The 16,827-nt window shown below is 44.1% G+C and overlaps 1 protein-coding gene across 4 annotated transcripts in view; it reads right to left on the bottom strand.

Moving 5' to 3' along the window:
* Positions 1 to 1,091: 1,091 nt before the first annotated feature.
* Positions 1,092 to 16,827, bottom strand: part of ARID5B (AT-rich interaction domain 5B) — a 177,023-nt gene continuing 161,287 nt past the window's right edge. For 2 of the 4 annotated variants that reach the window (XM_032423867.1, XM_032423868.1), the window contains 2 exons: positions 10,975 to 11,173; positions 1,092 to 7,493 (listed from right to left, as the gene is read on the bottom strand). In XM_032423867.1, coding sequence (XP_032279758.1) covers positions 5,316 to 7,493; positions 10,975 to 11,173 — 2,377 coding nt within the window. In that variant the 3' untranslated portion in view covers positions 1,092 to 5,315. The remainder of the gene's footprint in view (positions 7,494 to 10,974; positions 11,174 to 16,827) is intronic. The other 2 variants (XM_032423865.1, XM_032423866.1) reach the window with 1 other exon arrangement.

Below are 16,827 nucleotides of genomic sequence, written 5' to 3'. Positions count from 1 at the left end.
CAACCTCTACCTTGTGCCAATCTCTGGGACCCAGTAAGAAGGGAGCACCCAGGGTACTACTTCATGATTACTTCAACTAATAGTAAGCTGAGCAAAACCAGGGGGAAGCCTAGAGGCAGAGGATTAAGGGGATGGACGGTCAGAACTCTGTCCATCCTCATCAGGTGTCAGAACATGCTGCTCTCCCAGATTCTCAGCCCTTCCTGAATAGCCATCAATTGTCCCATTGAATCCACTGCTAAGTCTCTTCACTCTTCTAAGTACCTCTGAACTGTGTCCACTCTACCACTCCACCACCCCAGATGAAATGACCACCATCTTGGTATTAGACTGCTCTCAGTCTGCCTTTCCACAGCAGCCGGAAAGTGACACTGAAGGAAATCTGAACAAGTTACCTCCCTGCTTCAACCTTTTCTAAGGAAAAAGACCAAAATGCTCAGCTTGGTCTGTTAGCCCTACTCAGCTGGCCCGTTTATACTCTCTCACCTCACTTCAACCTCATTCCCAGTACCTTGTAAATCATGCTTCTGTCACACAGGTCGGTCTTTCTCTCTCTCTTTTTTGGATTCCTATGATAAGCCAAACTTGTTTCTGCCACAGGGCCTTTGCACATGTGGTGCCCTGTGTTTGGACTCCTCTTTTCCTGATTCCCTCTCACGTGATCAACTCCTATTCATCCTTCACATGTCAGTTTAGTCACCACTTCCTCTTCATGTATCACTTTAGTTACCACCCTCTCTCCCCCGGAACTAGGTCAGGGTGAGGTTTTGTATTTATATGGGTGACTACTTGATTAGCTCTTTCTCATAAGATATATATGCTCCAGAGACAATATTTATCTTTTCCTCACCATTATATTCCCAGTTCCTAACATTATGCCTGGCAACTGAGGCATGAGTAAATGTTTGTGGACCAAGTAAACAGAGTGACTTCTGTTACCTGCCAGGAGAGGACTGTGGCATACAAAGGAAGTCATAGACTTAAGAGCTCTGGGTTCAATTCCCGACTCTGCGGTTTGTTAGTCAGGTGATCTGGCGTGAGCTGATTTACCTCTCTAAGCTGTAGTTTTCTCATCAGTAAAATGGGCATACCTGTATTCACGCAGGATTGTGAAGACTAAAGATACTGGATGCCAGCCGGGCACCCAGAGGGCTCTCAACAAACTAAAGACACCATCCTCACCATCACTGCCACCAGCATCTTCATCATTGCTGCTGTGATCCAATTTGGAGACAATGGGGTGGAAAGAACCCTTGTGAGGCTCTGGGACTCCTCAGGAAGGGGTAACAGATTGTTCACACCCAAAAGGAAACAGATAGTAACATTTTTTATTAAATATTACAGTGGATCAAAAAGTACAAAATATCTCTTGCCTGCTATGTGATTGGGAAACTATTGGCACGTAATACAGTATCAAAAGCAGTAATAAGTACAATTTGGAAAACATACAAAATTGAGTGTTTATAGTTTGGCTCAGCATTCTTCTGGTAGTGTTTAAACGAATGCAAAGGTTACTCAATAACCTCTCCATTGGGAAACTATGTAATATCACTGGGCCATGTTGCTATATACAAATAATCACCTTACAGAGCATAGAGGTTACATAGCTGGAATCACCAAAAGTATACAATATTTACAACACAGGAAAGTTTAAAAAAGTATAAACAGCCAAGAGATTATGCTGCTATTTTTCAGACATATTTCAACCATGGGGAGACAAGCAGAATATCAAATACATCAACAGCCAACACTGGAATTTAAGTGCTCAAGATAATCATTGCAATGGTGTGGGTCTCACCAGGGCAAACTTGTTCCCATTTCTCTTTAAAACTGGGACAAGAGTAAAACTGGACCAGATGGGACTTGGCTGACCACCACCAAATGTGACTTTGTGGGACAACAAGTGAAGAGAAAGAAATGGTTCTCTTTGAAGGCACACTACATAAAATATTTTTGTGGGATCACCTCGAAATTTCCATCAGACACACCAACACACTGAAATACAGTACTTGAGAATTCATGCACCAGGTCAGAAAGTTGTAAAGTCAACATTGAGTTTTAACAAACCCTTCTGTATATGCCCTGATAAACAAGTGAACTTAAGAGCTTCTAGCTAGTAAATAAATAAGTCAGTCCTGTGGCAAATATTACAAGTTCCAATCACTTACTAGAAGAATACTTAATTCTGAAACTCAGTTGGGCTGGGGTGGTTTTTTTGTTTTGTTTCTTTTTTTTGTTGTTTTTTTGGTTTTTTGGTTTTTTTGAGTTGCCAAAAGTTAAACCAGAAGTTGCATGGAAAGGTTTTTTTTTTTTTTTTTTCAATATTATTTAGAATCTCCAAATCTCCAGTAAATCACGGACTTAGTGCTATTTTGAATTGCAACATTTCTTGGAAGCCACGCTCAGTAAATAGATTTATGACTCCATTGCCAATTAGATTCCACAGTTTCCTTTACTAAACTACCAATAACAATGGTTTGATTGCACAAAGAAAGGCTTGTGCAATTCCATTCAATAATAAGGCCCCTTGAACTCAAACAATGCAAACAAAGCCCTATTTAAGACTTTTAAAAATGTAGTTCTCAGCCAATGAAGAATTCAATGGTCTTTTTGAAAGATTTCCAAGATCTCTGTTCGGAGTTTTAAAACAAATAACACACTGCTTCTGTTGGGAATGTATACCCCCATTTCTCTTTATTTGTCCTGATGTTTTGCCGAGGGTATGAGCTTCCTCAGACAGAAACAGTGAGTCTCCTCTCGGAAGAGATGAGAAAAACAAAAGCTGGACTATGTTAACATTGTTTGAAAAATGGTGTGATCGAATTCCAACATGATGAAACCAGACTGAAATCACTGTAGCGGGGAAAACAAATGCCCATATTCCAAATGGATAGGTGAGCTCCACCAGGGACAAGCGGGCCCCCATTTCTTGGAGAAACAAACTCCTAGAAACCATGCATGATCTAGCCCATGTCTGCTGCAGAAACACTGGAGATTCCGTGTTCGTCCATGTCGTCTGATTCTGCGACCATTCATCTAGTGCAACTTTCTTCTAGGTGTCCTGGCTAGCCATTCGGCCAGCTAGAATTGAGATCTCTTTCCCCCTCTATCTTGTGCAATAGCAGGATAATCTGCACTTACACATTTATAATCTATATTCTACTAGTCTATCTATGGTTCTATTAAATATATATATATATATATGTAAATATATATATATATGTGAAATTCCACAGGAAGGTAAATAATTAATTGAAGCAAATGAACTCTTAACACTAGATCTCTACATTCTTTTGTTTCCACCTTTGGATATTAAGTATGTTACATTGAATATTTGGCTTCATATCATGGAGACATTTCAATACAAATGCACGGCATGCATGGCTTTGTGTAAGAGCCGCAGTGTCATTGTTTATCAGTTGTGATTATTTTGCAGTCGAGTTACCTACTTAGAAGTTGAAAACTGTCATCAATTTTCATAGAATTAAATATCTCAGAGGTAAAAGACTGGCTAACTATGGTTCTAATGTCTACTGGGAGTGTTGGGGGAGGGGAGGGTTGGCTGGGGAGTTCATCAAAGCAGTCGTATCAGCAGGGATGGGACTTGGAAAGAAAATCCACTCTGTATCGATGGACTTTCAACACGCTTAGAAAATGCATCCACCTTGATGTTACAGCTCAGCAGCGAATGGAATAATGTGGCAAGAATGACAATACACACTCTGCACATCTTTTGACTGCGTGAACAACTTGACCGTTTCTTCCAATGACAAAAGAAATCATAAAGTGGACCAACGTATTGCCAGGTGGTTAAAGACATGATGCACGCCACCAAGTGGGTGCGCATCCACCCAAATCTAATGCCCCATAAACCCAAAGAAGATGACTTTCATTTGAAACGGGTAATCCAGCATGCCAATTCTCCCCAAAGATGTGGCCTGGGAGGTTCTTCTTGGGAACAACAAGAGACCAACTCGATGAAGGCACCGTGACTACCTATTACTCAAAAGACCACGGCCCAGGGAAGGTATCTGGTGCCCGGGCCTCCAGCCGCTCGTTCTCTTCCGGATAGTCGAGCTCCATCTTCTTCCCAACCCCCTTTCCCACACTGTTTAAAGGGATCAGTGCCAACACCAATGTAAATCATTTTGGCTTCTGTTCTAATTTCTGAAATTCCTAAAATATCTGTGCAGCCCACAAATATGTCCTCTAGACTCTTGTTATTCAGCAGCTTGCTGCCAGTGAGGTTTTTGTTTTTATGATTCCTCTGGTATGTAGGACAGTTTCACAGCCTAGATAAGGTAAGTACAATGCTCGATATTTTCACATAACCCAATACTTCAAAGCAAAGCATTTGGCCGGGTAAGCAGTGTATAAGCTCTTTCAACTATGCCATTTATGAGGAACAAAATCCTTAAGTTGCGGATCTGCAAAGGAACATTCTTTGCACTATTGTGTGCTCAACTGTTTCTTTTTCATTTGTTCCACTAGAATCAGTTGCTTCAATTTGTAAACAATAACTTTACCACCCAAAGCTGCTCAAAATGATAAGATGTGGAAAAATTACAAACACACATCAACAACTAGGACAGTCAGTCAGCCTTGAAAACAAAACAAAACAAAATAAAACAAAACAAAACAAAAAAAGACCTGCAAACAAAAGCGATACTGTTTAATTAAAAAAAAAAAAAAAAAGGACAAGAAGGAACTGGGAGAAAATGGAACTACCTGTATATAAATTAGGTGAGCAAACAGTGATACGGGTAGTTTTAAGAAGCAAATATATACAGTCATTTTAACAGTGTTTACTTCTCTGGATTGTTTAATAGTGTCAAAATGAAAGATCTATTGAAGTTCCACTATACATTGCATTGATTGAACCTTGGAGAGTTTTAGGAAAAGAGGGGCATCCCTTGGCAAACGCTTGCCAGTCTTCCTTGCCCCTTCCTGTGAAATGCCTGCCCCCCCCCCTTTTTTTGCCCAGATTGTTCCTGACCATCGCAACTCAAGACGGGGTCTTCTAAATTCTTCCCGGACACGCATACATCCCTTCACGAGACCCTCGTGCCAAGTGACCCATCTCGGTGCAAGGGCATCTGTGTTGGAAGGAGCTCAAGACTGACCAGCCAAGGCTGGAGTCGTCCCAGAAAAATCAGGTATGTTCACCTCCCCTTCGCGGCCCCTTTGGCTGGGGCTGATCTCACCTCCCCCGGATTAGAAGAGATACTGCCTTCTAATTCTCCAAGCCGTCACCCCCAGGGCTGGGAGGGAAGCTCCGTTAGGCACGCCGCGCCGGACGCCGGGCAGAGCTGGGCTTACAGTTTTGTACTGGGGTGTACGGACGACAGCTGAGAAGATGGGAAGGCAGCTTGAGGATTTATAGCAGCTAAAGGGTAAATGCTGTTGTGCAAAAGGTCCCCATACGAACTTCCTACGGGGGTGGCCGCGGCCAAGTGTCTGTAAAGCTGCTGAGAATTTGTCGGCGATGTAAAAATCCCCCTCTGCATCACCAGCGAGTGGAAAGCCAGGGGCTGCATGAGTGGAGAAAGCACGGTCTGGTTTTTCAAGTACTGCAGCGAGTGCGAATAGCCGGCCGGGAGCCTGGAGTTGAGGCCCGAGCCGCACAGGCTCCCCGAATACAGACCTGGGAAGATGGGGGAGGAGAGCGGAAGCTTGTGGCCTTCGGGCGCGCCCCCCCCCGAATGGCCGCCGGGCGCCGCCTTGCTGCCGTCGCTCTCCGGCTCGGAGGCCGCCTTCTCCTTCCCACAGGCCTCCTTGGACGCGTCCAGGGGAGACACGGCCCGGGCCTTCTTCCCGGCGATCACCAGGTCCAGGTCCTCCAGGCTGCGCTTGATGGGCCGCGCGGCCCCAATGTTCTGAGGGCTGGCTTTCCGCTGCAGGACCGGGTGGACCATGCCCTCGATCTTCCTGAAGTTCTCCAGCCTCGCGTGCTGAGGCTTCCCCGACCGCGACAGCGACTCGGCGTACTTTTTCGGGGCCGACATGGTCATGGGCGAAACCCGGCAGGCCTTGGGGTGGCAGTCCCGAGTCTGGCTGTTCATGACCTGGAACTGGGAGACGCCTTTGCTCTCCTGGGGCCCCGGGGCCGCGTGCGCCAGGCCCAGGACCTTGCCCGTGGGTTTGTGCAGGTTCTTGGGAAGGCTCAGATCCGTGGGCTGGTCGTCCGTGGGGGCTTCCGCCGCCGCCGCCGCCGCCTTCTTGTCTTGCAGATGCAGCGACGCGAGATAATTCACGTGGAGCTTCTCCTGGTGTTTGTGGGAAGGAAAAGAAGTGTTTTCCGCTTCCCTGTACATGTCCCTGCAGGCGTACTTGGATGTCTGCTCGTTGTGAAGGTGGTGCTCCGTGTGTCGGTAGAGGCTGTGCAGGTGAGGAGACGAGTAGAAGTCGGCCAGGAAGCTGGGCATGTGGGAGTGGGGCAGCGCCCTTTTCTCTAGGAGCTTCTCCTTGCCCTCCTGGATGTCTTGCTTCAGGACATAGGAGTCAGCAAGGGGGCTAAGGTGGTGCTTGGAGAAACTGCAGCGGTGGGGGTCCGATCGACCCAGCTTGTCATGCTTAAAAATGTCACTGATGCTCTTCCTCTCCTCCGCCGGCTTGCTTCTGAAACTCTGGACGTGCTGAATGACCGAGGGCCGGCTGACCGCCATGTGGTCAGTACCCTGGCCGTGGTGGGCCTGGGACAGACCCGAACACAGGTCATCCCTGGCCATCAGTTTCTTTTTGCTGATCAAAGGGGGTGGGGAGCCATAGGGGTAGCTGCTGGAGAGGCTGGCCCCGCTCACTTGGGACAGAAGTTTCTTCTTGGCCAGTGGGGACATGATGCCGGGGTTGCCCCTCGAGTAGAGCAGAGGGGTGTAATTAAGTCCATGGTTCTCATTCATGGGCCCAGTCAAGTCTTTGTCTTTGAACATGTCAAATGACTGAACCACGAGGACCTTCGGGGTCTGCTTGAGCGCATTGTGGATGTCTTCGCTGCCCAGCTGGTCCACCTTCACGGTGCAGTTGGCGATGTAGTCCGCCATGGCGGGCAGCTTGTCATCCTCCAGCTCGCTCTGGTTAGCCAGGGGGGGCTGCGTGGTGGTGAAGCCAGGGAAGGGTGCTTCTTGGAGTTCACTTTCGGGGCTCTCAGTAAAACAGCAGGGCTGGGGGTCTTGTTTTGAGTCCACAAGAGCACTGGGAGAGGTGAGGCACTGTTTGCCAGCCCCCGGCACCAGGGCCGGACCCCTTTCAGGGGCCGCAGGGGCACTCGGGAGTGGAGGAGCAGGCTCCTTCTCTGCCACCTTCTCTGCCACCTTCTCACTGTTGGCACCTTGATCTGTGTCGTTGTCCTTTTCTGGGTCTGCTCTAGACCCCAGGGGCCTCGCTGCAAAATCCTGGTACCCTTCCATTTTTTTCTTCATGTCTGCTGCTGGGAGAGGCTCAGTGATGCTCTTCTGATTTAAAGTCTCTTGTTCCTTCTCTGGCTCTGATGAAACCTGATAAAATATTTCAAAAGGCAGTCAGAAGGAAGCCAAATGCATTGACACATTTAGCTATGAAACAAAATATTACACGCAGCAGTTTTTCTTTGAAAACAGGCTTGTCAATCAGCTCAGGGAGTTTCTGTAAAGCTTTATTACCCCCCAATCACAGCTCTAAACAAAGAAATCTAAATTATGGAAACATTAGGGTAGAAATGCATATTCGCTCAAAGTCCCTTGTGAGACACCTATCAAAATAGCAAAGTGTTCTGTACTGAGGGTATACAATCTTATCACTCCTTGATTCTAATATATAGTTTAATTCTGAGGTTGTTTTCTTGTCAAATCAGTCAATTATGCAAATGGATTTTAAATTACATGTTGTGCTTTATGACACTCTGGAGAAAGATTTTTTTTTTTTAAGCATCTCTCTTTCAAAAACCAACCAACCCCATGTCAACAACAAGCAACAAACTTACTAGAACCCCTTGCCTTTCTCTGAGAGAGCAAATCCCATCCTAATGTGTTCAGTACGATGCATAAAATTAGCAATGCATAAGTGTTAATTTCTACTCAGCACCATATGACATGCAGAAAATGCTAAAATACTGGAAAATTATGCAGATGCAACACCAGCCTGTCTACCTGAGGGACAGAGGGACTCGAAGTCCTTCTAGGCTGCACCAAACTACATTTCTATTAAAGCTAAAAATGAAGTCATCAAAATGCAGGCATTGAGCACCGCCCCAAATACAGCTTTTCTGCTCACTGGAATATGTTGTAGTCAATGAGATGGATGCTCTTTATGTGTCCCTATTGACTGAAGTTGTGGGCACAATTTGACCCATTCATTGCATTATGTAGCTGTGCAAAGTTTGACCTCAGAAGGTCATTTTAACTTTCCATCTGTGACCCAGCTGGCTGACAGGCCCTTTCAAAACTGTCACGCTGTCCTGACATGTCCTAGAGAACAGTCACTAAACAGTCGTATTGAGCTGGTCTTCTCCCCCAAGCCCCCCCCGCCCCCAGTCTCATCCCTTGAACGTTGTTCTTTGTTAAGAAAAGAAGTGTTGAACACATTAACATCTTTGGGTAAGATTGAGGATGCTGGTGTAGGGATGCATAGAAACAGACATTTTAAGGAATCACACCCTTTCAGAGATGTTTCTCCTTAAATCTACTTGAAGATATCCCTGTCTTTTAGGGATGTGTTAGACCTAAGAGCTTTTGCTTATCGTCTTTCTTTTCTTCCCTCCCTCCCTTCCTCTCTCTCTCTCGATTTCTCTCTTTCATACTAATAGCTGCCTTTTCCAGTACAAATATCATTACTTGTTCTACATTAACCATCATCATTGGTCTCTTGAGCTTATGCATTACATGAAAATACAGAAAAATGAGTACAGCAAGGGAAAAAGGCAAATTGCATTTAAATGTTAGCTTCTGATGGGGCTGTGGTTTGAAGTGAAGCTACAGGGGATCCCCAGTCTCATGGAAGTTTCTGTGACCTAGGCCGTTGGTTACACGGAGTTCTGTGGTTGTCACTGGAAAACAGGTTTAGGGGGTTTCTGAAAGCTAAGCAGAAAAAAGTAAAGGACCCTTTTTCTAGGATGGTATTTAACAGTCTGCCTTGACATGTTACATCGTACCTTCCCACCAGGAAACTTGCAATCTAGTGACCTGAAGACAGTGGGTTTGCCTGGCACAGCTTTATAAGCCCTCCTATCTCCACTGAGTTCACTGCTTTGTATTGAAAACATCAAAAATTAAAGACAATAAAAACACCAATGACAACAATAAAATTCAAACCCCCAACACACAGTCAACGAGAACAAATACACCTGGTCAAACACAGGGGTCTATGTTGGAAGTGGGGAGCAATTCTTACCATACGGTTGACTTAGAGAGGGTGTGAGATTCCAGGTCGTTCAGATGACCTGACCATGATACCCTTTGACACTCCAGACACTTACAATGCCCCGAGGCATTGGGACCTATAAGAAACAGGGAGCCTGAAGGCTTTAAGGGTTTCTGTGAGCCGGAGGGAGCTGGGCCCTACTCTTGGCAATAGGCATCTCCCACGCTGATGGGCCTCAGGGCAATGGGCTGAGGGCTCCTCCCCCACCTCACGAAACAACCATTTCAAACTTCGTCCCCAAAGTGGAGCCACTCAAAGGTCAGCTGGCTTCTGGCCTCAGTTTGTCCTCTGGTGCTTTGGCAATGCTGTACATATGGTATCTAATAGAACTCACTGATCCAAAACCCTGTAATAAATCACCAGGCCAACAGGATAAAGGAAGAATGGAATGTGAGCCTTAACTTGGAATTTCCTTGCTTTTGGCCATTTATGTTGCAAGCTTGCAGATGTTTAGAAATCTCTCTGCATCATCTTTTTTCCCCCCATTTTTTTAATTACTAAAGCTTAGAGTAATTATGAAACAAAAATAAAAACAACAAAAAAGTCTTTTCTTGGTATTCATAATATCTTCTTACACAGGAGTCAGTTGGGTAGGTTAATTTCTAGTTAGGAGGTTAGTGTGCATTATGTATGTGTGTGTGTGTGTGTGTGTGTGTGTGTGTGTGTGTGTGTTTCAAGCCAGTGTTTAATTAGGGAGTCTCTTATGTGTTCATTATAAACCTGATTTTTAGGGGGTGTTTAATATCAGCACCAAAATTCCCCCTGGGGTTGGATCCTAGAACATGCTGTCTCCAAATGTGGCTGCTAAGTTATTTCTTTTTTTCTTTTCTTTTTTTTTTTTTTTATGGGCAGCAGGGTTTTTTATTATTCATGTTGAAACAGAGCCCAGATCAGCCTCCATGACTGGCTGAACACTGACGGGTAATGGCTTCTACCAAAGAGCTGTTGGGGGCTGTGGGCAGCTGGGGCTGGTTTTAAAAGGTTCAGAAACTACCTGTTAACATGAGAGATAATAGTGGTTTCAGAGGAACAATTTCAAAATTCTCCTATAAATATGTACTTAAGATATTTCTAAATTGGTCTCAACCCAAGGCTGTTGCATAGAGGTCAATTATGGGAGGCAAAAGAGTCTCTGAAGTTTCGAGGATAGTCCTGCAGAGACATGGCCCATCATTTCAACATCCCTCCTTGCTAGAACCCACAAAGCGTGTTTCAAAGTCACACCAGCTCCTCAGATAGACTGGCTGTGAAATGACAAAGAAGCCACATCTTTCACACTGGAGCCCCTTGGCTTCACAGAGCTGAAGCTCTGGCTCCTTCTATCTCAAAGCTGGCATTTGCTCTCAGTTTTCCACAGGATGTTCCCATCTTTCTAGATCCTATTCCTGGCCTACCCCATTCAATAGCACGCACTGCCTTCCAGCCCCCAAGCAAACTGACAGATCCCCCCTCTGGGGAACTGTGAAGCTGAGATGGGGGCCGTTGTCAGTCTGGGGCTGCAGGGGTGCAGGGACCCGGCTGTGGACGCAGGGCTCTGGGAGACCCGGGACAGGGCGGGTATTTCTGTGGAGGGCGACTCACCTCTGATGATTCCTGGGGCTTCGGGGCATTCTCTTTTTCTTTCTTGCTCTTAGGGATTTCATGTTTGATGCGTTTGGTTCCTGATACTTTTGTTTTATTCTCATTTTCCTGTGAACTGTTCTCCTGTTTCCGAGGTTTGATTGGAGGCAGGGGCTTATCTTCCTCTCCTTTAATAAACCTTTCATACGGCAGGATTAATCTGGAAGGATATCAGAAGAGATGATCCATCATGGGAGGCAATTCCAGGAACATCGAAGCTATTGGGGTTTAGTTTCTCTTCTCCATACAAACGGTTTATTGAATGACTCCATCCCCAGTGACGCCAGCGCATTTCTAGAAACTCACTCCACAGTTCAGGGCTCTACTTCCTCAGTCCAAAACCAGAACCTGGTAACTTACACACTCCTTTGCAAGACACCTTTCTGGTTTTGTGATCTATACACCAAAGATACCAACGGAAGCAACCAGAGTTAACGTCATTATCACAGCTCATGGAACCTGGCTAAGAGCTAACAACAGCACCACGGCATAATAGCAACACCCGTGATGGCTACCATCCATTTTATCATTCTTCCGACAGCTATTTATGGAGCACCTACTGTGTGCTCTAGGTTCCTGGCACTGAGATACAGCAGTGAACAAAACATTCAAAGGCCCTGACCTCATGAGGATGATATTCTAGGAGGTACTGGTGTGCCCCAGGCTAATGTCCTAGATACACTACGTAGATTATTCCGTGTCATCTCCACATCTTTGCCTCAGCATCACATCGTTTGTTAGAGATGGCATTTGAACCTCGTTCTGCCTGCCTCCAGAGTTTGTGTTTTCATTCACGTCAAAATATAAACCAGACACTTAAGATAAAGAGGCTAATGGGATGCAAGCACAGTGGGGCTGAGAGACAGCTGTCTTCAACTGAGCTCTGAGGCGGACAGGGGATTCCAGAATGAGCTCCGTTTTGGGGTGCCAAACAAAAGAGGTCCCCGGGGAGAAGGAAGGAGGACAGACCACTCAAGCCACAAAAATCAGAGGGCTGAAAAATTCAAGCACTTTAATTATATAACTTTTAAAACAAAGTACATAAAATTGTTCTAAAAAGAGAAACATCAAACAGCTCTAGTTTTAATCTGTTTTCCCTTTGCGACATAGCTCTTGATCTGAAAGGGAAAAATAGCTGATGTAATTAAAAGGGATGGATTGCATTACAATCTCAGTTTCAACTTCAGTGATTAAAGTTTTTATAATGCATTTGGTATGATTAATGACTCACTGTGGGATTAATACAAGACTCAGCCTTAAAAATATGAACTTTAATACAGCAAACATAATTTGTTTTAAATGAGACAAGTTGACTCAGTGAAGAAAATGTACTTGGCTTATAAACAACATAAATCTGTTCAAATATTGGGAACCCTAATTATTTTTAAACTAAGACTTCCAGGCAAAAACTTCTTTGGTTTGGATATCTGTTAGCTATCCTGAAATTGGTTTCTAACCATGCAATCTGGATCTCAGCTCCTTAAACACACACAACTGTTCAGGTTTGCGAGTACAGACGTGGGGGCATTTGTGATAATATTTCAATGTTTAATGAAATACCAAGTAAATTATGGGAAAATGAAATCCCAATTTACAACGTATTAGAAACAAAATTCATTTACTGAGCATGCTCGGACAAGGTATGTGCAAGGAGGCGTGAATAATAGTTTCGAGCCCTCCATCTGGCAGTGGGCCAGCCATGAAGATCAACACAGCCCATGGGGAATAGTTATCTTCAGATCCCATTACAAACTGAGTTTAAACATGTTACAGCTGCTAAAACTGGAAACTGTTCTCTCTATGTAGACTTACTAAAATAATATATGGCTGCCAAATACCTGCTTCCCACTGTAATATTACAGTTAATGTTTATATAATAAAAAGCATAACTAAGCAGAAGAAGAGAGAAAAAAGCAATCTTGTTCATACTTGAACTTATCCTGTCTCGTCTGTAAAGTCCCCAACCTTACCCCAATCCCTTTTATCTGCAGGGTTCTGCCGGGGACTTGATCCCCTTTAACATCGGCAGGTTGGGGATTTTTGTCTGGGAGCGAAAGGCATCGAATATTTTACACTGGAAAAAAAATGTTTTAAATAGACTTTAATGAAAACATTTTTTATTGTTGGGACAGATAGGTTTGTTTTACTGGTGTTTGGTTGCCATGGGAACCCGAGCAGCACTGAAGTCTGGGTATTCCGACGGTGGCTGTTTGCTGGGACCACCCTTGCCCTTGACTTCATTCCTCATTGAGCCGGCGACACCTTGAGGAGCCCGCCTCGCAGAGAGTGAGGGGAGAGGGGGAGAGGAGGCAGAGAACTGGGTGGGGCACACACCCAGCCCAGGCCCCAGAGGACCCCTCACCTCCCCACCAGGCCCTCCAGAGGGGTGGGCGCTAAGGAGACTTGAATTTCCTCACACAACTTTGCCAATTCAAGAAGCAGGGCAACATTTCCATTTCATTCCTTTTTTTTTTTTTCTTCCCCTTTTCTTTCTTTCTTTTTTTTTTTTTTCTTCTTCACTCAACTCAGCAGCTGGCTGGTCGACAGCAGTAAAAAATACATTTCACTTTGCTGGTCAAAGGCCTAAAGCCAGAAGCAGGAAATGTGGAATTAAATGTTTCTTGTATCTGGAAAGAGGCATGACTAAGGTAAAACTGAATCCAAACACAAGCCTTGCTTGTTCAAGACTTCCAGAGGGAGAGTCTATGTGAGCAAGTGAGTGTGTGTGTGTGCGTGTAAAGGTCGATTGAGTGGTCTCCCCCCTTCTAAATCACTAAAAGGTAATTATAGTGGCTCAGGGAAAAAAGGTTCCCAAAATAAAACAAGAAAGGCAGCAGCTAAAAGGAAACAAGTAGAAATATGACCAGCTAAGCCCTGAAGAACAGGGCACGGTCTCGCCCAGCACACAAACAATCGCTGTTCATATAGTGATTTCCGTTTGGTGCGATTTTCATTGAGTGTTTTTTCAGTTATCCTGTCACGGTACAACACAATTACCCCACAGGATATGATCTTATCATTTGATTATTAGAAGTTTTTACAGTGCAAGAGGATGAAAGCTATTATAGGTTTCTGAACATTTAAACGTTTAGCGTACATGTGATACCATGACAAACAGGTTAGCCAATATTGAGGTCAACATTGCCCAATGCAGGAAGCTGAGGAGGTTCACACGGTATCAGGAATCTAGTATAATGCAACATGCCTGCGCCTTGCCGATGATTATTCCTCAAATATTTGTAGTACAACAAAGATTTAATCAGTTTCTAAACTATACAGATAAAAGCAAAAATGCACCCCAGCCCCCAAGAACTCATTACACAGGAGAAATATTTTCAATGGGCTGCAACTCTAAGAATGTGGGCTGGGTTTTAGGTGGGCGGAAGTAATGGGGAAGAGAAGCAATATATTCATTAGAAAATCCAGAGAGATTTTTACCCCTGATCTACATCTACTCTGGGAATTGAAAGCAAGGCAGATAAATGGGCCTTTATTATTATCCAGATTTCACATTTCAGATTAGCAAAATGCTTATTTACGAAGCCATTAATGGTTCTGAAATAGGTAAGCCATCATGTATTAAAAAATAACATCTTTCCATAGGCATGAGATTTGTAGCAGCATGAGATTTTATTTTTCCCTAGGAATAATACAAGAATAACATTTTCCACCCCAAAGCAGAAACAGTAGGGGGGCCTTTTGCTATCACCAAGATTCTTATTAAATTCAGTCACTGTGAAAGCAAGATTTTTTTTCTCCTTCTCCTTTCTCTTTTTTCCCTTTTAAAAAATAAAGATGACTCAAAATCAACCCAAGTTAAAATTAACAAATCAATAGCATTATAACCTTGATTTATTAGCATCTGAGCCACTAAATTATCATCATACAAGAAATTGCTGGTTTGAAAAGATTTCGGCTTTGTTAAATCTAAAGTTAAATAATGGTGCGCCGTCTACTAGGTTTTCAGATCTGCCTCATCTGATATTATGAAAAATTCAATACATTTCTCTACAGCAGAATCAGGGGTCAGCAAATCTATTACTGTAATGTAAGTAATCTGGCAACCTGCCAACTCTCTCTCCCTTTTATTATTCTCTTTAAACACCAAGGCAGATAATTTTATATTTACAAATTCTAAAATCCTCCGGGGTCTTGCCTCTCTTTCTCAACAAAAACCGGCAGCCTCACACTCCAGAACTGTATATGGCACATGTCCTTATCATTTGCATTTCATACAAAAGAAGAAAAGACTCTTCATCTTTATTAGGCAGCCTTCCCCCTTCCCTCCCCATAGGCAGAGGGAAAATAATGTCAAATCTCATCTGAACGAGTAACCACTAATAATCTTCTGTATTGATTAATGCCTGCATGGAATGACTGAACTTTGGGGCCAAAACATTGAGCAAACAGTGCTTAGGAGGAGAAATGAGAATCCATCTATTTATAGAGCTCTGCAAAACGATATTATAATACTGTCTAGAACTGATTCAAATTTGGAGAGTTGGGGAAAGAAGCAGGAAATTTTTAGGGTTGTAGTTGATCCTCGAACTCACCCTCGCTACCCTGTAGACACTTTTAGGGCATCAGACGTGTGAAAAAGTCTAGGCCCAAAGATCTGCTGGTGCCCTTGGAACAGAATATCTTAGGGGCAGAGGGAAAAAAAGTTGGTGTGCATGTCAGGGCAAAAATGCTACGGCTATTCTTACTAGGTTTTTTTCACAGTCATAGAAAAGAAATGACATATTGGTTCCACTGGGGCTTCGGACCTGATCTGATCCCAAATGAAGTCATTATACCTCCAAGTTGATTCCAGGGTTGATAAATTCTAAGGCTTGGCCAGACATTTCCCTTCTCAGCCAGAAATTGAAAATATAACTTCACTGTGAAGTGTGGGAAGCAATCTTTCACCAAATATGGAGCCAATAGAAGGTATATTTTTCTTGTTTGAAGGTGATGTATGCACACTGGTTAAGGTTCCAAGAAGAATAGAAAGTTTCTAATCTCACATACGGTTCACCTCTCAGGGTTCCAGACCACAACCAAGATGGCCGAAGAGCCTTTGGGTGATAGGCACCAAGACCAAAGTCAAGTACACAAATGTGCTACACCAGTGTGCACAAAAGTGGGATGTTTCCTCAGTGGGCACAACACTCACTGAGTACAGAAGAAACTTTGTTCCTGTCCTTTTAAAAGCCAAGCTCCATCTGAGACAGATGTGGGCCCTGGGTAAAGATCTCCTTGGTTTTATGGTGTGAGTTCTTGTAAAGCAGAAAAAACAGTGTGCAGAGTGTGAGAAGCAAAATATCAGTAACCAAGAGAGCTGAGAAAAAGGTCTCTAGTATCCCCCTCTAACAGATGAAGAGGTGAACTGAAGGCTTTGAGCATCAAACCATGGAGGGAGAGTCCGTGCTGACATGTAGGCCACGGAGAATTGAGCCCAAGGCAGGACTCATGTGAACCAAGAAAGCAACGGGAGAATGCCACACGGATTCTGTATAAAAGACTTAGCTTAGATGAGCTCACCAAGGGTAAACTGTACCGAGCTCTTCAATGAGGAAGTGGGTATAAATCACATCATTTGTATTCTGTGTAAGATACCCAAAAGGTATGTGGCCCATTATTATCAACAACAATACATGGCCACTTGTCTTCAGAAAAGCTCTTTCTTGGGAAAATTACCTGCCTACCACTACCTACTCAAGAGGCAGTAGAAGGTGAATGAGAAACTTTTTTGAAGGCACTAATTCTGTCTCTTTGCCCCTGGAAGTGGTGGGAGAGTTGTTTCTTAGACCCATTAATGACTCTGACACCTTC

Source organism: Phoca vitulina, unplaced genomic scaffold, assembly GCF_004348235.1.
Source record: "Phoca vitulina isolate PV1807 unplaced genomic scaffold, GSC_HSeal_1.0 scaffold29, whole genome shotgun sequence".
Lineage (NCBI taxonomy): Eukaryota > Metazoa > Chordata > Mammalia > Carnivora > Phocidae > Phoca > Phoca vitulina.
Note: the sequence above shows the minus strand (reverse complement) of the source record. Positions and strands in the feature narration are given on the sequence as shown.